General features: G+C 37.4%; 1 protein-coding gene across 1 annotated transcript in view; it reads right to left on the minus strand.

Annotated features, from left to right (window-relative positions):
• Nucleotides 1–6654: 6654 nt before the first annotated feature.
• The window catches only part of LOC124594025 (lachesin-like), a 157318-nt gene continuing 139351 nt past the window's right edge, over nucleotides 6655–24621 (minus strand). The window contains exons 11-13 of the mRNA XM_047132376.1: nucleotides 15478–15595; nucleotides 14249–14275; nucleotides 6655–9449 (exon numbers count right to left, since the gene is read on the minus strand). Coding sequence (XP_046988332.1) covers nucleotides 15489–15595 — 107 coding nt within the window. The 3' untranslated portion in view covers nucleotides 6655–9449; nucleotides 14249–14275; nucleotides 15478–15488. The remainder of the gene's footprint in view (nucleotides 9450–14248; nucleotides 14276–15477; nucleotides 15596–24621) is intronic.

Consider the following 24621-nt stretch of genomic DNA (forward strand, 5'->3'; position numbering starts at 1 on the left):
CAAAACTGTGTTTCATGTAATCATCACTGTATTTGTGTGTCTTTGACAAACTCATTAAGTAAAGAAAAAATAGCTTTACAAGTCAAAAGTTCACTTTCAAGTATCAGACGATTAACCTGCTTGTTTGATTGATACTGACTGAACAACTCAGACCAACTAAGCAAGACTCCAGCACCAACACTGCTTGCAAGGGAAACTCCCCATTGCACTCTCCTCAGATATAGTGGTAAGATGGCCCAGTGGATAGCTCGTCAAAAACTGAACATTGATGAAACATGAAAACAGGAAAAAGGTGTAGTGAACTGTCAAAAACAACCAAAATGGACACCGTGAATGGTCCAAGAAGAAGAAGTGCAATAAAGAGCAGCCTGAAACAGCGACAGAGTCATGGGTGTGCCCATGGCGTTGGACTACCAAACGGGCGAGCTGTGTTCAAAACTCCATCGTGCCATTTACTTATTTATTTATTTTTTCATAACATTATGAACTGTCTGTCTCGTCACTGAAATGTTTGTTCTCTTTCTGTAGTCTTGGCAGTTGTCATACTATACATTGGTTATAGAATATGACTCATGAGGTAAGAAAATGTTACCGTCACAAGTAAATCTGATGAATAGTGAGAGCAGGTGAAACACCACATAGGCATCTCGCAGAAATGAAAACAACAAATGAACGGATGTGAACTATGTTACAAAAAAGGAATACAAGAGTAAAGACTTCCAAAACGGAACGCAATTTCAAAAACGTTAAAAAGATGTTTTGACAGCGCACAGTGAAACTGTGTGATTGTGAAACTGTTGCATTCTATGTGATAAACTACTATGTTTTCATTGTTTCCTTGGGAGTGCTCATATTCACATTGATATGGACACCTACATCGGGAAAGGAGGTATATCTAACTCACTTAACAGTCGTACAAATTAGGTGCATCGATAAGAAATTCCTATCATATGACTGTCACCAATGCCATGTATGACACACCAGGCGTCATGTTTTCCGGCGGAGGATTCAATTGACATATTGCCTTGCCATCAAACGTTAGCGTTTCCCTTTCAAAAGCCACTTAAAATTCAAAATTGGTTCACATGGATCCAAGCACTATGGGACTTAACATCTGAGGTTATCAGTCCCCTAGACTTAAGAACTACTTAAACCTAACAGAGCTAAGGACATCACACACATACATGCCCGAGGCAGGGTTCGAACCTGCGACCATAACAGCAGCGCAGTTCCGGACTGAAGCGCCTAGAACCGCTCGGCCACAGCGGCCAGCAAAGCCACTTCCTATCGCCTGCTAACACAATAGTTGTGCAGAATTATAGGTCCCTACCTTACACCTTGCTGTTGCAAATGGATGTTACACCACGACACAGGCACAAATTTGAATAACACGAACAGCGGAAAACCACATCACCATTATGGAGAGGGAGGAGGGGGGGGGGGGGGTGATGGGGAGTTTCCTTGTTGGAAACAAAGCAACTACTGTCAACAATTAATACATCATGAAGCTGTGAGAAATCCTAAACAGAAGACGGCTGACCCGAAGTTTTCCGAATAGGACCTACGTGCGATGATCGGCAAAGTTTTCCCACGTTTACTGTACTTGTACACTACGAATTCCGGTGGCCAGATTGGCTTACATTCAAGCTAATGGTCTAAGATGAAAATGAATCTCACAAAACACAGGAAATAGTGGGTACCCAGTTGACAGTTCGTCATAAGTACTAGCACATTTGTTTTGAATAAAGTGCTAACAGATGTCAATGTAAACATTTCCTAACTTATTTTCCAGTCATTTTCTGTTCAAGAATGGGTAAGTTGTAAGGAGGACATCCAGATTCATTGCTGGGAAATTTGATTTACAATTTCCAAACTGATTCTTTTCAAGCAATTCTGTAAACCGAATATTCTGAAGACATCCAAAAGGCATTTCCATTTGCACTGTCATGTTATCTAAAGTCTCGTAAGATAACATCTTAAGGGACTGAAAGTCATGCTCATGATCAGTTATTTCACTGTTAAGTTTCCTGTTATAGCTTTCAGTACACGAGGTCACAGTTTTTTCGATTTCATATCGTGTAACAAACTGATGATCTTCTTGAATTCAGCATTGAACATACTAATTTCACATGCAATTTTGTGTTAAAGGGGAAGACAAGAAAAGGAATTGAGTTTTATTAGCTAGGCAAGTTAGAACCACTACTGAACAAATCTGCATCCCAATTTTCATCATCTGTGGTGATATTTTGAAATCTGAATAGCTTGTGAACTGAAATTCGTGCATGCAATACACATGTGATGTGATCTAAATTCTTTATTTTCTAAGAGTTGTGCTCTCTTTGAGGACATGCAAAAAAGTGACTGGAATGCCACAAGATTGCAAATAAAAAGCACAACAGCACAAAAATTTAGCTCGCATACATTTTTGTTTGGTAATAGTTTGGAACCCTTCATGTTTACCTGCCACTATTGAGACTCCATGATATGTTTGGCTAACTATTTTGTCAGTAACTTCCCAAACATCAAGTGCATTGACTACAATTTCTTATAAACACTGAGGAGTTTTGCACTACAAACAGTGTAAAAACCAATAAATCTTTCTGTGGGATTGTCTTGTGAAAACCTGTGAGTAATACTCATTTGCAGCATACAAGAAATAGCCATGATTCAATCTGCTTCCACTCCAACACTCATATGACTGTAAATCTTCTTTAATGTGATCATTAATTGCACTGATAACCGACACAGTTAATTCTTTTTGAATTGTGCTTGATGTTTCTTTGAATGCAAGAGTGCTCTGCAAGTAATCAAGAATGAACTGTCTGTGTCTAGACAAAAGCACCAATAATTCAAGGCAATTCCCTCTGTTGTCAGAACTTTCATCTTCAAAGTGTCCTCTGAATGAAAGCTCTTTCTTGCCCAAGAAACAAACATCATCAGTAAGTCTCTCAGTTACAAATGTATTTTGTTTCACTACTGGAGTATGTTTTATAGCTAGAAGTTTGGCTCCTTCAGAAATTGAATGTTCAATTCTTCCATGACCCAACAACTGATGGCGACTTCTTGAATTCTGGTGTTTCTCAGCTTCTCTGTCAAGTTCTTTTGACAAGCATACTCCAAAAAAGAAGCTGATGTCCATTCTTTTTCAATTCCAGACCCACCAAATAAAACAGAAATTGTTACAGAGCAACCTATAAGCCAAGGATACTTCCTATACCATGAACAATGAAATTTTCTGTTTTGTTTCTCATCAACTATTGTGATGTCTAAGTGTGATGTGGATCATTTATTTTTATAAGCACACTTTTTTGTTAAGTCCAGCTTGGAAATGGTATGTCTTTTAATTCACAAAACAAAGACACAAATGTTCCCTCTGCACAATGTGTAATACCAGTTAATCAAATCCACTCATGAATTATACTACTAGAAGAAGTTCTGTTAAATCAGGTTTGAACAGTGTGCTAAAACACACAGTTTCACAGCTTAGACAAGCCTCACTGCCATGTTCCTATGACTCATGTGACTGCCTGCTGTCCTGCTGGCTGCTGCATGGAAACAAGAGGCTATTTCTAGAAGCCTCCAGTGAACTGTTAAAACTGGATAGCATAAACAATGCACCAAATTCTCACTCATGGATGGATCAAATGAAACTGCAGTAACATACAAAGCAGACTTATGCCATTTTCAACTCTAATTAAAAGTTTTCTTCAAATTTTTGGGTAGGGTAAGCCTCAAAAGCCTCTGAAGAGCTTTGCCACTGCTTACCACAACGCGCAGTTTTACCACTTTTGCAGATGACACCAACCTTATGACTGATGGTCATAAGTGTGAAAATCTTCAAGGATCTGTTAACATTATTGCTTTAGTAGAATGTTTCATGTCAATAGACTCTCATTAATCTTTAATAAAACCAACTGTATTCAATTTGGTGCAACTGCCAAGGAAGAGTTAACTTTGAAGTGTGCCACACAGACAATAAAGGAAATTGAAATGAAAAATACCTGGGTGTTATGATTGATTGCACCATAAACTAGTGTCAGCATATAATAAACCTTCACAAGACACTCAGGTCACAGATTTTTGTGACATGTACTATCTGTGAGAGTGGGAACTTAAATACTAGGAAAGCATCTCACTATGGATACTTTCATTCTCTAATGACATATGGAATTATGTTTTGGGGAAACAAATCGCTACCAAAGAAAATTTTCTTGGCCCAAAAACGTGTTGTAAAAATATTGGATTGTATAAACAGAATAGTGGATATCATGAATACAATACAAGGAGAAAGCACGATTTACACAATGACTGGAAAAATTTGACAATCGTAATATAATGTAAAATTGAAAATTATTTACACACTCATTTTTTATTTTGAACTTGCTGTGTCAAATTTTTGTATAATGCAAATGTGATCTAGTATTAATTTGGTCTTTTTGTAACATTACCAGCTATGTATTGATTTATTTAGAAAGATCACACAAATTGTTATATAAAATGTGAAAAAAATGAAAAGAAAAGAATTTACACACACTACATCCTTGTGAGATTATTGCAGACAGATCAACGGAATAAGAAACAAATAAGTAAATTAGTTTCCTTATAGGCAGGCTGTAGTCCAACAGCAGTCTCAAATTTCTTCTCTTTGCCATTTTGTGCACAATATTTCCTTTCAGTGTAAGCAGGCAAATTTTAGTTATAGATTGTCAAAATAATTCCCAGAAGTTCACTATGTATGAGAATTTTCTTGAATGTAGTTATTAATTGGTGTACGTCCACAGATTAGTGATTAGCTTCATTTCCTGATTTGACTGGTAACACTGAAATGCTATCAGAAGGTGATCCAAAGTGGTTCTATGCAGGTGTGAAACCTAAACAATAGGAAAACAAGAGAAAAGACAGGTAGAAAACATGGAGATTTTGTGCTACAGAAGACTGAATATCAGCTGGAAACATAAATTTACCAATGAAGAGGCACTGAGATGAACACAGGAAACCGTATCCCCTTGAAGGTACATCCAAACAAGGAAATAGAAACTCATGGAACGCATCCTAAAGTCACAATTATATCGATAGCAGAAGGTGATACTGAGGGAATTAATTGCCAGGGAAGACCGAGGACGTGCAGCAGATTGAGTGATGTATGGTATACTACGAATGCAGAAATGAAGAGGAAGGCAGACAGAACAGTGAAATGGTGTACTGCTGCAAACGAAGTGCCACACTGTGGGATTTTTTATGTGACTGAAATTCCCACGATTTGTAGGTTTCAAATTTATTTTGATCAGGGTACTTGATTTCTGAATTACTAAAATTTGGATATCAAATTCGTTTAGTAGGGATGTTAGCTGCTTGAATACACCATTATTTACATGCCTCAATTCACTAATATTGCAATGTTTACTGATGTATACAATGTGATAAAAAATCTGCATTTTTGCTGAAGAGATTTGGGAAGCTCCCACAAATTCTTGATGATGTTCATAGTCCCCCAGAAACTCTTAACAGACAGATCACCAATTTTTTTCACTAGGTCTTGGGCTGATTTGTTTTTCAATGTTTCCATAATGTCGGTATGTTGAATATGGCAGAGAGACTGATCTTGGATGACATCATTGTTACAATGCAGTTTATAACAACTGCTTTACTTTCTTAACGTATTACTTGACCAGTTCTACATCCATTATCATCTTCCTTCCTAATTAAGTCTATGCAATGCATTCAATGTATGAATCAAAGGAACACATACAATACAAATATAGACAGAGGACAAAGCCAAAGAAAAAATAATCATTCTAGGGAGTAGCACCAGTCGTTATTTACACAAAGATGGATACTCATGAATTGTCATTAAACTTCCATACCCAGGGACATTTTAACAATATGTTCAAACAATTTTAATGATAAGTTGATAATGAAATGGTATTTCTTGAGCTAACAATCCAAGAAAATATATAGTAGTGCATGTTCTCGGTGTGTGAATAAAACAACAGCCAAAAATAATAAGTTAAAAAATATCACACAATCAGAGAAACATATTTGCAAATACTCAGCTCTTTAGTTTCACAGTAAAGTTCATTTAATGTTTAACTAAACCGCTGAATGTAGAAATCCACTTTCTGAAGTGAAAGGCAAATTTGAGTACCATTCATGAGGTTTGTTATTGTGATATACTTAACTGAGATGATGTTGATGTGCTACTGCTCTTCAGCCATCATTCAAGATTTCCTTGAATAGTATATTTCAATAAAAGAAATATCTGTTCAATTAAAAACTAAAAAATGCTAAAACTCCATCTGAACAGCTCTCAGAAGACCCTTACAGTACTGACCAACCACTGTGTCATCCTCAGCCTATAGGCGTCACTGGATGCGGATATGGAGCAATACAAAACTGGAACTTCAAAACCTTACAGAAATGCTAATTTTTTTAAATGCCTGAAATAAAATGAAGTTTGATAATTACAATTACTTAAAAAATAATTTGACACAGACATACTAAGGAAACAGCCAAACAAATAATGATTGACTTTTTGAGAGGCAATATTTCCAGACAAATTCCCTGTTTCATTTGTGACCCACCAGATTTGCATTTTTGAGAGACTGAATGCATCGTTCTATGAAAAGAGCAAATAAAAGATACACAGACAGAGAGTTTTCTGTGATGTTAATTACAGTTTTATTTCTTTAATCAATAACATTTATTCCTCTTGTACACATTTATGTCCAATCTCATAAAATTTTTCAGAAAATCACATTCACACAGGAGTTTTATCCTATAGCTATTACTGTGCACACTCTTGGCAATAATGAATTATTCTATATCTGAATACATTTGTATCACAGCAAATATATTTACTATGGTATGTACTACTGATAGACAAAATTAATGGTTTGTCACTGATGAAGACTATTAATTCTGCTTTATGACAACTCTTAGAGTATAGATCATTTAAACGAATAAGAGAAAAATGAAAACTTTGCTTTTGATTTGACATAAAGAATGTACTCAATATTATTAATTTGACTAGAAAAAATCTGTGAAGAGTTGGGTTTAACACTTTCTAAATATAATGCAAAAACAGAACTGAAGGAAGTTGTATAATAATAGAAGTTACTGAGAACCTAATACAGGTACACAAGGCACATAAGCTGTCCACTCCTATGATTATAATATCCTTCACTGATAACAAAATTAATGTGATGCTTTCAAAGTGTTCATTGATACATACTCTATAAAATACAGTACAGAAAACCAGTTTCCATTATTCATCTTCACTCAAAAATGACAAAGGAAGGGCTATCAAAGCATCTAGAACTTTCCCAGAACAGACCAACTAGCATCAATTAACTATGATACAAATGTATTTTTCAACTGAAAGGTGACAAAAAATTAAGAAAGCTAATTACATTTCCGTTTTTGAGTTTTAAACGAGTACAACATTAAAAACTAACTCAATGAGAAAACTTTTGCATTAAAATATAACAGTGACATATGGAAGCAGCTCATAAAACTCATAAATAAGTGACAATTTACAACATTACACACATACAAACATTACAAACATTAAAAATACAATCTTTTGCGAATTGTCTTGTCAGAATAGACAAATAAAATATTTACAATTCTAACATTCTGTGCAAACGTATCAGTGTTTAGCCTTTTTCAGCACTGTACATTATGTGTTTCATTTGATGTATTGACCATATATTATTCTATTTTATGAAAATAATTTCAACATATGGAACATTAATAATGATAATTACTGTTTTATGCTCCACTCAAATAACTCTTACAAAATAAAGTTTACTATGAGAAGGCACAGTGCATAGATTGTCATTTTTATTTAAGCTGCAGGTAATTTCAATGACATTCTTATGAGGTAACATAAAATAATTTAAATTTCAAAGCTGCCCTTTGCGCACTTAACTGTTATGCAGTCTTTTCTGCCACAAAAATTTCTGCATGGTGTCAGTTTTATGAGAAAAGTACATGGCAATATCTATCACAAAGTAACGTGTGAAATAAAAAAAAGGGTATAGGGGATACTGTCAAATTACCAAATCACATTGACTAAATGCACATACATCTCAAAATATAACTTTCATTTATTCTTCATCTTTAAGATAAATACTAGGATGGTCCATTAACTAGATGATATAAGGAGCTGCATGTGAAGGAAGCAATAACAATATTTTACTGGACTCATCATGGAAAATAAGTGGTACACATAATAAGCCTATCACAAAACTGTGTTAGCTTAATGAAAAAGGCAAAAGTGAAAAATCGTTCACTGAGGGAAATAGAAATTCATCAAGTACTTTCTTCCAGAGAGGCCACACTGGTACCACATTATGAAGGCATGTAATAAATAACAGGAGAAAAATAAAGACAGCAGTAGTAAAATAAATTAAAGCCTTAGAAAATATTTTCCTTGTTTCTCATTATTTTGCTGTCTTTAAGATGCCAAGGAACAATAATAATAACACTTATTGTACCACTAGGTGAAACATTGCTTTCTTTGATTATTACAATCATGCAGCTCAGCTGTACAAACAGAAAAAGGAACTGAGTTCAGTTACCCTTCGGTCAGTTGAATAACTGGGGAAAAATTTGATCACTATTTTCAGTGAAAAACCTCTTGACAAAATGACTGACCTATATAAAAGACTTAAAATATAGAGTGTTTTACACATATTTATAGATATGTACAAAGCAATTTGTAAGTAAAATATAACTGGCTTCATAAAGTAGGCCAAATCACATTTTATGATTGACTATAATATATATTTATACAAGCATAACTCTATAAACATGTACGTGCCCTAGGAGTGTGCCGATTCATTTCTCCAGAGGCATCAAATACTTTGGTTTATGCATTATATTAACAATGTTTTAAAAACAAGATACTATCTGTAGAGTGCAATTTCTTTCTAAAATGATAACCAATATTTGAACCTGAAAGAATACTGGCACTGATTTCCCAGAAACTGTTTCTAAGTATGTTAAACTGCAGGACTCAAAAGACCAATAATACATTCATCATATAAGGCTAACCTGCATTCCTTATTCAGAGAGCAATTGTGAACAAGGACAAATCTAACAATATTTATAAAATAAAAGCTGCATTCTTTCTTGTAAATGCAATTTTAAAAGTGTCATATGATGCACATGCAGCTTTACTGGGAAATATATGTTTCTGACTGAAAATTTTAAGATCATTTCAAGCACGAAAGGGAATTTATATGCTAGTTCTAAAGTCCTAAGTTTCAGATCAAAAGAATCCTGAGTGACTGGCACAGTCCTGCAAAGCAGTAAAGCTGTCACTGGTTGCTTCAAAGCGAAGATGAACTGCTTGGTTGTTATTGATAAGAAGCTCATCAGCTATTACTCAACCGCACTCAATCACACATGTCAGGTCGAGGTAACAAGAGAAGCTTCCGTGTTACCTGAAACAATAATCATTGGATTACCACAGCTTCCAGAAAATTAAAGAGCATATTTTTTTTATTATTATAGATTGGCTTCACTTATATATAACAGGAGGTTACAGACTGTCTGAAAAGCCTGTCTGCTGCAGGATAGGTTGTACTGAGAAATAATTTTTAAGAAAAAAATTCAATATGTTGAGCTGTTTCTGGGGTAATTAATGTTTAAGTTACCCAATCAGGGCATTGCTTCCTCAAATTCAAGTGGCCCACCAGTTACAATTAGTATTAGTTGTTATCACAGCGTAGATGATAGCGCACAAGACTGTTTGGCTTGGGCTCAATCTTTACTACCGCCCCATGTCCAATTTTTGTATCGCTCTGTTGTTCAGTTTTTGGAAACATGTTTGGTGACACCGTCTCTGGCAGGCCACTTGAATTTGCCTGCACAGTCACATGTCTGGCTAACTTTAAATGCTAATGAACTCAGAAACAGTGAAATGTATTGAGTTTTTTCATAACAATTATTTCTCAGCAAAACCTACCCTACAACATCCCTTACAAGCTTTTCAAATTGTTTCAGACCTGTCTGTATAAACTGTATTATTTGATGTTTCAGCAGATATTTGTAATTTAGTTTTCACAATATATAGCTAGAATCAGCTGATACAAATACTGCCCAGTGTCAATGGAAAGGGTTGGTTTGTTTCCAGTTACAAACAAAATTACTTCTGACATGAAATTTTATATGCGCATTTGATAGAGCAGTCCAAAATTAGTCTAGTGCTATAATTACAAAATTAGTCTAGTGAGATAAATATTAACAGGGACAGCAAAACACAAAGAATGACCATTGCTACACAGCACCTCGCATACCACTCTGGCCTGTGCCGACTGATACTGTCATATAGCACCACCATTCAGTCGCTGCTGGAGTATTGTTTATTATTTGTGTTTTACTGTCTCTGGTAATATAGTTAAATAAAACAAATATGTATCATACTAGACTAATTTGGGACCTCTCTATCAAATGGGCTTGCAAAATTCCACTTTAAAAAAAGTTTTGTTTGTAATGGGAAATAAACCAATGTTTCCCATTGACACTGGATGTCACTTGACAGCCATGATGAGCAGTATTTGTTTGGACTGACCCTAACTACACACTGCAAAAGATAAACTGAAAATATCTGCCAAAACACCAGAGAAAATGTTTGTGACAAGTCTTAAGAGGGACACTATATATATTGCCCCACAACTTTAATGTGTGATGTTCTGTGATATGAGTGGCCCTGTGATCCCACAAAATGACATCAACTACTTGAATAATATGTACAGGGAACACTTTCAATTATTTATTGCACAAGAATCAAACATTGTACAGATATCATACACATGTCATTTTAAAAAGAAATCCTGAAAGTTTTTTTTCACGTATACTGCCGCAGCTTAGTTTGGTAATTTGCCGATAGTCAGCGCTAGTCACAAACATGGCTAGTTCAGGTGCGGAGCAAGCTTTCTGTGTGTTGGAGTTTGAGAAAAACAAGTGTGCTACAGCTGTTCAATGGATGTTTAGAACCAAGTATGGTAAGAAGCACCAACAACGGAGGTCATTTACCACTGGCACAACAAATTTGTTACGACGGGCTGCTGGTGCCCAGCAAAGAGAAGTGGGCATCCCAGTGTCAGTGAAGTGAATGTGGAACACATACAAGAGACGTTCATAAGGAGTCCAAAGAAATCGGTGTGTCGTGCATCCTGTGAACTCGAAATGCCTCCAATGACAGTGTAGAAAGTTCTGTGACAGAAACTGTCTATGAAACCCTTCAGATTGGAGCTAGTGCAAAAGCTCAATGACGATGACAAAGATATGTTTTGAGTTTTGTTCGCAGCTGCAACAACTGAATGACGATGGGAATGGCATTGCTGGTTGCTTAAGTTTTAGCAACGAAGCCACTTTTCACACTAATGGGAAAGTGAACAGGAATAATTGTTGAATCTGGGGTACAAAGCATCCACACAAATGCATTGAATTTGAGTGTGATTCCACAAAGGTACATGTTTTTTGTGCCTCGTCATGTCGAAAAATGTACGAACCAGTCTTCGTCGCCAAGAGCACTGTCACTGGATATTCCCACTTGGACGTGTTGCAGCAACAGCTGATGCCGGAAATGCAATCGGACTCTCCGTTCATCTTTCAGCAAGATGGGTGTCCACTCCATTTTCATTGTGAAGTTCATGGGTACCTGAACATGGAGCTGCCACATCGATGGATCGACCATGCTACAGAAGGGGGCAGTTGTTTCATGAAATGTCCTCCCAGAGCACCAGATGTCACTCTGTGACTTTTTTCTATGGGGACACATTAAAGATCTGGTGTATATACCGCCTCTACCACATGATTAGCAGAGATCCGGGAGAGAATACAGGAAGCAACTGTCACAGTCGAGGATGCCATGCTGGGACTGGTACAACAAGAATTTGATTACCATATTGATGTCTGCTGGGTCGCTCATGGCTTGCACATCGAATGTAAAAAAAAAAAAAAAAAAAAAAAAAAAAAAAACAACTTTCAGAGTTTTTCTTCAAAATGCAAGCAATATGAATGACATCTGTACAATGTTTAGTTCTTGTGCAATAAATAATTGACAGTGTTCCCAGATTTTATGTACACGCTGTATAAAAGAGAAGGGGAAAAAGAGAAAACAGCTAAGAGGTTCAGGAGGAGGCAGGGATGGAAGGAGGAACAAAATGATGAAATGAGTAATGTATGCCTTAAAGTAAGTCAATTGCAAAGACATGAAAATAAGCAAAGTTTAACCAAGAAGAAATAAAAATGTGTGACTGCAGGACAGAGAGTAGAAAACCGTGCTACTAAAAGCTGGAAGATGGAATGAAGAAAGTAACATTGTTTCAAAGTATGAAAGGGAAACAAAGTAATAACACTGCTTCAAAACCAACAAAACACATGCAACTGTCAAACATTTAAAGGCAGTTGGCCTGCAATAACAGTGAATACCCAGAAAGAATAAAGATCAATTTAGAGTGTCCACCACACTAGCTTCATGTTACTTAACACAAAGATTGTCCTAAATAATTAAATTTTCTTTTTAACTGATTCTTTTCTGATCACTATTTGTGATGGATATATGAATCTGAAAGAGACGGAGTTTTTTTGGTTATTTTGTGATAAGAAAAGCACATATGTGTTGTGAACAAGGAAATATGGCTGTATGATCTGTCTTGTTAATTACTGCTCTTCTTCTCATTTGTAAAGCTTTCTGGGGCAAGTTAAAAGAGTATGATTTGATTTTTTCCAATTTTTGTGCAAGACTTCACTTATTCTTCCAGTTCCCTGCAGTTTGTGGAGTTCACTAAAGGAAACTTTCTCGGATATACCCATCATGAATTTATTTTGTCCCTAAGCTGCAGTTGTACCACTGCTAGTTTCTTAATCCTGGGACAAAATGCATACTTGTGTCATGAGAGGTGGCTCATTCTAACATAGTATGCACTTTCAGTACTGGACAATATCACCTGACAGTGATGTTAAAATGGCATTACATACTGGAGAAAACCAGCCATTCTCTGATTGGACATGCTATTTCAAGAAGTGACATGCAATGTGAAATGATAAAGAAAAAGATAACTCTGCTCCTGATGTTTCCATGGGGCAGTAATCTCCAGAATGCAAAAATGTAGTAATTTTTTCCCACCTATATTTATTTCTGTTCTAATATTATGACTGAAAAATTCCAACATGGAAACAACAAACAAAAATGAGGCAAGGCAACCACTCATCTACAGCTGATTTATGATTTGTACCTAGACCAATGAAAAATGTGAATCAAACCTTGATTTTTCCCTTTTGAAGCATTTTCTACTATCAGCTTAAAAGACAAAATAAATACTTGTACTTGCAATAATTCTGATGGGATTTCATACATTCTTATATATTCTCAGTATTTTATTTTTATATTTTTTATATATTCTTAGTATTATATTTTATTGTTATTTTTTTACAAGATCACTGTGGAATAGGTCATACATCTTGCTCTTCTAGAAAATTATGAGTAACTGTGCTTCTGTTTTTAATATCTCTCATGGACATTCCAGCAGTATATGTAACTGGCTTTACGTGCAAGCAAAACTTAACATAATTATTTCAGCATGGTGAATGCAACATCTGTTTTACTCATAAATTTGTGTTTCTGCTTCCTTGCACTTCTTGGGAATTATATCTTCACCAATGATGCTTCAGGCTTTTACAAAAGGTTCTTCATTAGTTTTCTTCTAAAACTGCCCAAGTTGACTGCTGGTAATGTGATTGGAAAGTGGAAATGTGAAGGAATATCCATAACTAAACCCAGACCAGGTAGACTTGGTGTATTGAGGGCACGGACTGTTGAGTATTGCAGAAGGTGTACATATCTGTGAGCTTGAAGATGACCTTTGCTCTTCAATTCATTCATTCTACCTCATTTTGCCTTCAGTTCAAATAAAATCAGGTGCAGTATACGACATAATAATAATAACATTTCATATTCCAATGTTTTTCATTGTTAATTAAAGATCTTTGGAAATACTAAATCACTATACTACAATCTTTATGAGAGGAATTAAGAATATAGCCTTGTCAGTCAAGAAAGAACTTTAATACTAAAGGCTTTGTATTTGTCAAAATTAGTGGATACAATACACAACTTTGCAACTCTACCATGCTATTAATAAGAAAATGATTATAAAAATTATGCTGTCATAACCAAACATTTCAAACTAACTCCCGTAATGGTCAACTAAAACCAAAACACACACTAACTCACCCTGGAAGCTTCCCATCAAGAGGTGTGCTTAAATATAAAGAAAAGCAAATTACCAAGTAATCTGAATACACAGATTCAAAATTTCTAAGCACAAAGATGCTGTCAACATGTTACACAAAAATAGTTGTACAGGGAACAGAATTTACTGTATACTAAGTCTCCTAATTATTTATTATTAATAAATTGGCATATTATACAACAGCAATAGTAGACACAACACTTTACTGTGAAATATTATAATATAATATTGTCACAAAAGTTTTCAGATTATACTAATGATACTGTATCTTCTCTTATATCTACAGACACATGATAAAGACTTGCTCCAGCATCTGGTAAAGCGCACTGTGTAGGTAGAGTATGGAATGTTAAAAAATGTGATGTGAAAAAGGTGACAGAATAGATATGCATACTAAATTGGGCCATATATCACCTATTGGTTCAAATCTAGCACATCAGAAACATAATGTGCCTATACATGTATCATCGTGTACACTATCAGATCAAAAATAACCAGACACTCCTATGTACTGCAGAGCTGACCACAAGACGACATGTGTAGCAGACCTGCTATTATAAAATGTGGTGCGGAATACTGTATCATCAGTAGAAAATCGATAACAGCGAAATGGGCCAATCAGGAGATCTCTGTTACTTCGAATGTGGACTAGTCACTGCATGTGCTCTGAGTAACAACCCTTCTAAAGCTGCCCAAGTCAACTGTAGATGAAGTGACTTTAAAGTGGAAATGTGAAGGAACAACCACAACAAAACCAAGACCAGGCAGCCTTCATGTACTGAGGACGTGGACTGTTGAGCACTGCACAGGATGATTGTAAAAAATTATGATATCAAAGGAAGGAATCACTCTTGAGCCTAAAGAGCTACCAGTAGTTGAGCTAATACGAAGGAAGTAAAAACAATGCAGTACAGTGGCCAAGCAGCTCCTCAAAATACACACATTTTTGTTCTAGGTGCTAAGTAACATCTGAGGCAGTGTTTAAGAGTGGATGACTGGAAGCAACTTGGAGAAAAGAGAAAAGATTTAATGAGCAGACCTGTAAATTATGATTTAAAAAGAAAGAAAAAAAAGATAGTCCACTCGCCCAAAAATAATTTTAATAACATTGATTAAAATAAGGCACCCATTTTTACACAAAAAATTTTCAGAGCAATAAAAATTCTTTCATATATTTATTTCATATAGTGTTAAGAACAGTAATACTTACTTCAAAGCTAACTACAAGAAAAAAGTGCTTAGACTCAGGACAGTCAACAGCGCCATTAACCTTGGCCTAGTTTCGCTTCCATTATTTCCACTTTCTGGTATCTTTTGTGGTTCAGGTTCTGTGAAAAAAACAGGAAGTAACATTTCACATCAGTAGAAGGTCATGTACATTTCTTCAGTTGATGCACTTACATATTCACAAATTTTTTTCTGTTAAAGAAGTAACCATTACAAACAAGTTATGAGGGGAAAAAATCTAGATAAATTTCTGATATTAAATAATTGTCTATAGTGTGGAATACCAACAACTTTACTACCAAGCAACCTTATGTATGAATTAAATGATATTTTATGGTAAGATTTATAATAGGAGTGGTCAACTGAGTCATTACACATTATACACAGGTGCTATTTTGCAAAATGCCCTGCTTTTCTAGTAGACAACATTTGTAGTCATCCTTGTTTCAAAGTTCTCACAATAAACCAAGAGCATACCTGGAGCTGTGTAGGTAAGAGCAGGTGCCCTGATTGGTGGAAAAAGAAAAGGAATTTGCAAACTGAGCTGCATGCTGGCCTGCCACACATGCAGACACATTACTTCTGTATCAGCCTGCCTGACAGCAGTTTTCACACAAATTATACTCTCTCAATTAGGGTATTTGTTACAAAGTAGTAGCCTCAGTATGTTAGCCAAATGAACACAGGTTTTCAATAGCTTTGAGTTTTCTTTTGTTGTAAATTATATTTCATTTTCTCAATACTTCCAATTCCCAAGAAACTAATATGAGTTGCTGCCTCTCCAGCAGAGCTCATGAGTGTGCTCTTGCAATCCACAAACCATATGCACGCAAGTAAGCCTAAACCCACACCTTTTTTTGCACTTGTCATTACCATTTTGATTTATTCGCATCTCAGTTGTGCTACTTACTTTGGCACGGTTCTCATTGTGTATTTGTCTTTCCTTGTATGTATTCAAGTTCTCTTCTTCCTTCTGGACACATGAAACAGTTCTTTTACAAGACTCTCCCTTTGCCATTTTCCTATAGTTCTACAAATGAATCTTCCTTGTGCCCAAAATTACATATTAAATCCAAGTATTCCCATCCTGTTATGCAGGAGTGTACCCGTGGAGGCCAATCAGCTGCTGATAGTGCCTGCACACGCTGTACATGGTATGGAAACAACTGGTTCTCCCGTAGCACTCTCCATACAGTGACGTGGTCAACGTTACCTTGTACAGCAGCAACTTCTCTGACGCTGACATTAGGGTTATTGTCAACTGCACGAAGAATTGCCTCGTCCATTGCAGGTGTCCTCGTCATTCTAGGTCTTCCCCAGTCGCGAGTCGTAGGCTGGAATGTTCCGTGCTCCCTAAGACACCGATCAATTGCTTCAAACGTCTTCCTGTCGGGACACTTTCGTTCTGGAAATCTGTCTCAATACAAACATACCGTGCCATGGCTATTGCCCCATGCTAATCCATACATCAAATGGGCATCTGCCAACTCCGCATTTGTAAACATTGCACTGACTGCAAAACCACGTTCGTGATGAACACTAACCTGTTGATGCTACGTACCGATGTGCTCGAAGCTAGTACTGTAGAGCAATGAGTCGCATGTCAACACAAGCACCGAAGTCAACATTACCTTCCTTCAATTGGGCCAATTGGCGGTGAATCGAGGACGTACAGTACATACTGACGAAACTAAAATGAACTCTAACATGGAAATTAAGCGTTTCCGGACACATGTCCACATAACATCTTTTCTTTATTTGTGTGTGAGGAATGTTTCCTTTAAGTTTGGCCGTACCTTTTTGTAACACCCTGTATACACTACCATTTATGGAAATTGCAACACCAAGAAGGAAACACATGAATTCAATTTAATTATTCAGTATGCCATGTGGCCACCATGCGCTGCAATTAGAGCTGCTATACGTTTGTATCCAAGCCCACAAATCCATGACACCAGTTACTGGAGGACCATGATGCACCAGATGCCGACCAACCATATCCCAGACATTATCGCTGGGCAACATGTCTGGTGAACATGCAGGCCAGGAAAACAATAGCACCCATCGCTCTTCGAAGAAGGCCTGTACATTCTCCACAATATGTGGCCAGGAATTGTCCTGCTGAAATGTGGCATTTGGAGATGCCTGAAGCAGGGTGAATACCTCAGGCTCCACAACCTCAGTTAGGTACCGGTTGCTGTTCAAAGTGCCCACAATACGTACGAGGCGAGATCGGTTGTTGTAACCAATGGCGCCCAAACCATCACACCTGGTGTTTGTCCGCTATGCTGCGCCACAATGCAGCCATCGGGTTGTGCTCACCACATTATCGCTGGATGCATATGTGGCCATCACTGTAGGACACATTGAAGTGGGACTCATCCGAAAAGATTACATGTTGCCTCTTAGCACCCCAGTGATTGTGTTCATGTGCCAATTGCAGTTGGAGGAGCTTGTGGTTTTTGGACAATGGAAGCCGATGTAATGGCACGCATGCAACCAGTCCAACCTGCAGCAGATGGAGACGAATTGTTGATGCAGATTAGTTCACACCTGTTGCAATGCTCCAGTGATGAACCAACATTGTGGATGACACTGTACGGTCCGTAATGGCCATGCGCACAAGATGACGGTCATCCCGTGCTGTGGTCATGTTCCATGGTCCAGTTCCCACTTGTCAGTGTGTACTAACTTCCTCTCTTCACTGCTTCCACACACACATCGCTGTCATAGCAGCATGACCTGTGCGAGCCAAAATGTCATGGTATGACAACCCCATTTCCCGGAGACTGACAATTCTGCCCCGTTAGGCTCCCTCTGACATCAATAAGGCACACCAGCACTCACTGTATTGTTTCCACCTTATGTGACAGCTCTGCACTGACTACATTAGACACAACACTCACCCTGTCGGACCAACACGAGATGGCTCTGCCTGGCCTACATGTACCTCATCTTGCTGCAAAACATATCACGTATTGCTTGCGCACCCATCACCACTTCCACCAAGTGTGGCACTATTCAGGTATTCCTTCTTGGTGTTGCACTTTTCACAAACGGCAGTGTCTCAAGTTTTGCTGAACCCCCCCCCCCCCCCCCCCCCCCAAATACATTACTAAGTGTTAATGCACTCAGCCCACCAATTCTAATCACTCTACCTCATTCTCCTACTTGGTTTCCTCCAGCTTTTTATGGTTCCACACCTCAGTCAGTGGAAATGAAACCATTATAGGATCACTTTGTTGTCTGTCTATTTGACCATCTGTGAGGACCTCTTTTCTCAGGAAGTCACAAATTGAGCTTTACCTCAAGTACTGAGGTCTACGATCCCTAGGATGTAAATTATTTAAGCTTCAAATTCAATGCAATCAGAAGATATGGACATATACAGGGTGGTCCATTGATAGTGACCAGGCCAAATATCTCACAAAATAAGCATCAAACGAAAAAACTACAAACAACGAAACTCGTCTAGCTTGAAGGGGGAAACCAGATGGCACTATGGTTGGCCCACTAGATGGCGCTGCCATAGGTCAAACGGATATCAACTGCATTTTTTTAAAATAGGAAGCCCCAATTTTTATTACATATTCATGTAGTACATAAAGAAATATGAATGTTTTAGTTGGACCACTTTATTCGCTTTGTGACAGATGGCGCTGTGATAGTCACAAACGTATCAGTACATGGTATCACGTAACATTCCGCCAGTGCAGACGGTATTTGCTTCGTGATACATTACCCATATTAAAATGTACCGTTTACCAATTGCGGAAATGGTTGATATCGTATTGATGTATGGCTATTGTGATCAAAAGTGTCCAAGTGTCCGGACTGTTCACCAGATAGTTATATTATTTAAGGAAACAGGAAGTGTTCAGCCATGACCTGCAACAAATGATGATGCCCAAGTAGGTGTTTTAGCCACTGTCGCAGCTAATCCGCACATCAGTAGCAGACAAATTGCGTGAGAATCGGGAATCTCAAAAACGTCTGTGTTGAGAATGCTACATTAACATCGATTGCACCCGTACCATATTTCTATGCACCAGGAATTGCATGGCGACGACTTTGAATGTCGAGTACAGTTCTGCCACTGGGCACAAGAGAAATTACGGGACGATGACAGATTTTTTGCACACATTCTATTTAGTGACAATGCGTCATTTACCAACAGCGGTAATGTAAACCGGCATAATATGCACTATTGAGCAATGGAAAATCCACGATGGCTGTGACAAGTGGAACATCAGCGACCTTGGCGGGCTAATGTATGGTGCGGCATTATGGGAGGAAGTATAATTGGCCCCCATTTTATCGATGGCAATCTAAATGGGGCAATGCATGCTGATTTTCTATGTAATGTTCTACCGATGTTACTACAAGATGTTTCACTGCATAACAGAATGGCAATGTACTTCCAACATGATACTTCCGGCACATAGCTCGCGTGCGATTGAAGAGGTATTGAATAGCATATTTCATGACAGGTGGATTGGTCGTCGAAGCATGGCCCGCAAGTTCACCGGATCTGACGTCCACGGATTTCTTTCTGTGGGGAAAGTTGAAGGATATTTGCTATCGTGATCCAGAGACAACGCCTGACAACATGCGTTAGCGCATTGTTAATGCATGTGCAAACATTATGGAAGGTGAACTACTCGCTGTTGAGAGGAATGTCGTTACACGTATTGCCAAATGCATTGAGGTTGGCGGACATCATTTTGAGCATTTACTGCATTAATGTGATATTTACAGGTAATCACGCTGTAATAGTATGCGTTCTCAGAAATGATAAGTTCACAAAAGTACATGTATCACATTGGAACAACCGAAATAAAATGTTCAAATGTACCTATGTTCTGTATTTTAATTTAAAAAACCTATGTATTATCAACTGTTCGTCTAAAATTGTGAGCCATGTGTTTGTGACTATTACAGTGCTATCTATCACGAAGCGAAAAAAGTGGTCCAACTAAAACATTCATATTTCTTTACGTACTACACGAATATGTAATAAAAAAGGGGGGTTCCTATTTAAAAAAACGCAGTTCATTTCCGTTTGACCCATGGCAGCACCATCTAGTGGGCCAACCATAGCGCCATCTGGCTTCCCCCTTCAATCTAGACAAGTTTTGTTCTTGGTAAGCATTTGACACTTATTTCGTGAGATATTTGGCCCGGTCACAATCAATGGACCACCCTGTTATCACATGTTTTAACACTCACAAACTCACTCATCAAAACCTACACATGAACTATGTATACCCACATTGGGCCTGGTGATCCAGTGATAAAGCACTTGCCTAAAAACTGAGAGATTGCTGGATTGAAACTCGGCCGGACCACTGATTTTTCAGTCTTCATTTTAAACCAGCCTTCACCTCCCAAAAATGTGAGGAGTGGCCAGAAACATTGCATGGTTTGGAGTCCACATTCAACTGTAGGTCCCCTTTCCCCAGTTGGATAACTGGGGTAGGTTAGGGACATGCAAGTCACTGAAATGGTGTCCAATAGAAAGGCTTCCAAATTATTATTATCTATGTAGATAATAAGTTTGCATGAAACCCTCAGAGCACGAGTCCTACTCAAATGTTCTGCCCTGGCATGATCTTTTCTAACACACTTACATTCCCTTCCTACCCCACCACCACAATTACTTTTTTCCCCAACTAACAACCTAGCCCAGACTACTGCTCGCAGTTATGTCAGGAGACAACAATTTCTCTCTCTCTCTCTCTCTATATATATATATATACCGAGCGAGGTGGCGCAGTGGTTAGCACACTGGACTCGCATTCGGGAGGACGACGGTTCAATCCCGTCTCCGGCCATCCTGATTTAGGTTTTCCGTGATTTCCCTAAATCGCTTCAGGCAAATGCCGGGATGGTTCCTTTGAAAGGGCACGGCCGATTTCCTTCCCCATCCTTCACTCACCCGAGCTTGCGCTCCGTCTCTAATGACCTCGTTGTCGACGGGACGTTAAACACTAATATCCTCCTTCTCCTCTCTCTCTCTCTCTCTCTCTCTCTCTCTCTCTATATATATATATATATATATATATATATATATATATATATATATATGTGTGTGTGTGTGTGTGTGTGTGTGTGTGTTAAGCCAGACCATAGTTCCTAAAGGCAGGCTTTTTAAGTTGTATACTATATAAACTCTAGAACTATTTTACGATTTTAATGCTTCATATTCATAGACAATTAAATTAGATGGAGAACTGTCCTGCTGAACTGACACCATTGCCTCAGTGAATAGCATCACTTAGTGTGGAACGTGACAATGAATTTATCAGAGTTTTACTGCAAAGAAATGCAAGACATGAGGTCTCAGCACTTGTCCAGTTTTTTCTCTTCATGTTCCTCCTGATAGTCCCATAACCTGCATGCATCGAAATGTTCTGCCCTGGCATGATCTTTTCTAATACACTTCCACCCCATTCCTAACCCACCACGACAATTTTCCATCCACACAACTGATGCATAAAGTACTACATCTTTGATACTGCGTAGGCAGCTGAATTTTTGCAGCCCAGTATATTGAGGATATACTGGGAGTGGCTCCATCTGAACAGAAATAGAGTTGACAATATAAATCCTCATAGTCAACAAAGTATGGATGACCGAAGGTCAAAAATGGATGAAAATCAATTCTAAGAGTCAACAAATAAGCGACAAAGCAGTGCCCACTTTTCGTACTACTCAGAACCACCTCCTTGGTAGGGGTTACAGAAGCCAAAAGTATTACTGCTAACTCCACAGCATGTGCTAAGAGTTTGGGTAAATGTCCATTGGCTTGCTGAGTTATGGTAAATGGTGGTACGAGAGCATCAAAAAGCAAATGAATTCCTTGCTTGAAGGACAGTACTGATCCTGGTCTGGTATGAAATTCAACTGTCATCCCTCACAGGTGATGTTAATATACTGAATGTCACATTGACACATCTGGTACACAAGGTGGTACAAGGCCATCAAAAAGCAAATGAATACCTCTTGCCTGAAGGATGGTATTGATATTGGTCTGGTATGAAATTCAGTCACCATCCCTCACAGGTGATTTTAATATACTGAAGGTCACATTGACACATCTGTTTGTGTACACACTGCTTGTTCATAAAGCGAGGGCACCAGCCATTTTTCCATTCAAATTTTATCACAGTTGTTTGATAAATGCTTGATAGAAACAAAGACCACTGATCTCAGTGTTACTGAGCACATATCAGGTACTAAGGAGTAACATGTGTGCGGTGCTGCCGAGTATGTGCATTCTTATCTTCCACGCTTCTGATAGCTATTGAATGCTGATGCATAAATATTGTTCCACTTGAGAATATGAGACACCATCAACATTGGGGAAATGAAGTGCCTAATTTAATTAGTGTTATTACATTTCAAATCAGAATGAAAAGCAGAAATTAATACTATCAAAATCTGATAAAACAGACTACTTACTAGCTGCCAAAAAAGAAACAATTAGAGTAGCGCTGACAGATACACAAATTGCAAAACATGTATGAAAGTTTGTTTTCTTCAGGGGAAAGGAAAAATGGGATAATTCAGATGAGATACAAAGTATTACTTCCATACAGTACCACTTTTTCCTTGTGAAGGAATTTTTGAAAAATCCAAACACTAAAGATGCAACTTTTGATGTATATAAATATATCTATTGTGTTTGTCAATACTGCTCCAGGGTCATCCCTATTGCTCTTCCTTATTATTACTCATTACTTAAACATGGTCTGTGACTTACTATAGTAATTTAAACAGCTAACTGATATCACCCTGAATATATGAGCTATCAACTGTTACACGAAATAGCAGACATATGAAGATTTTGCAAACAACAACATAACTATTAATGTTAACTGCCTTCACATTTTTGAGCTCATTTTACATTGAATCTCTTTTATTGCATTGACTCTTGTAATGTTTTCTGGTCATACTCAATTTAACTTTCTTTGAAATATCACAACAGCTAAGGAATTATAAAGGAAAGCGCACTAAGTAACTTGAATGTATTATACAACATGCTTTGAAAGAGTCTGTATGACTCTAAAAATCACATCATAACAAAATTAATTTTTCCATTACCTATTTTGCTATTGTATTAAGTGTTAGTTTCTTGCTACATTCATATTAATGGCATTACACTTAACATGCATTAAATGATCAGCTAAACATATTAATATAATAACTGAAAGTGCTAAAGGTACAGCACCGCATGCTATTGCTACCAAATCAGTTTTCGTAGTTCTCAAGGTAGACTCTAGATTATTAAATGCATACAAAACATTTTACATGCAAAACATACACTTTAGAATCAATATTCTATAAAGCACACAGCAACAGGGCACCAGGAAAAACATGTATCTTATTACTGCAAAAGCTTCATAGTGTTACTGAAGTGAATACAGGAAACTGGCCAGGCTTCAGTTTATTTAAAAAGATGGGATTCTATATTCGGTAATGGGATGAAACAATATGCAAGACAGGTTTTTAGAAACAATTTATTCTCTTCAAACATTTCAAGTAAAATACTTTTTTCTGTTAATTTGCAAAACTCTAGAAGAATTGCATTTTATAACATGGCCACAAATACTGTTTGTAGGTGATAAGTAAATGAGACTGAAATACGCAGAGGTTACAAGGGTAACTGATCAAATTGCATATTCTTTGGTTTCCATGAAAGCAATAAAGAAACATTCAGCTTGTATCTTTTCTTAACCCAGTTTTATAGTTCACACTATCTTGACATAATAATTAAAAAGGTGTTCCAAATTGCTGTCTAGTCTTCAATGGATCGTCTGATGAACTTTGAAATAGTGACCAAATCAAAGATGAAATTAAAACCAAATGCAGGACTAAATTTTCCACCTCATATCAATGCACTTGCTTCCTCACACATCCTAAAGCAAACAATAATTTTCACTGCATGCATTTTTTAGATTTCTGTTACCCACCTGTAGTTCCAGAAAGTGAAGTATCGATTAGGTTTCTATTTCACACTAACAGTTGAACGCAATTCACACTAACAGTTGAACGCAAGTAACTTCTCTCTCTCTCTCTCTCTCTCTCTCTCTCTCTCTCTCTCTCTCACACACACACACACACA

Source organism: Schistocerca americana, chromosome 2 (genome assembly GCF_021461395.2).
Source record: "Schistocerca americana isolate TAMUIC-IGC-003095 chromosome 2, iqSchAmer2.1, whole genome shotgun sequence".
NCBI classification, from domain to species: Eukaryota; Metazoa; Arthropoda; class Insecta; order Orthoptera; family Acrididae; genus Schistocerca; species Schistocerca americana.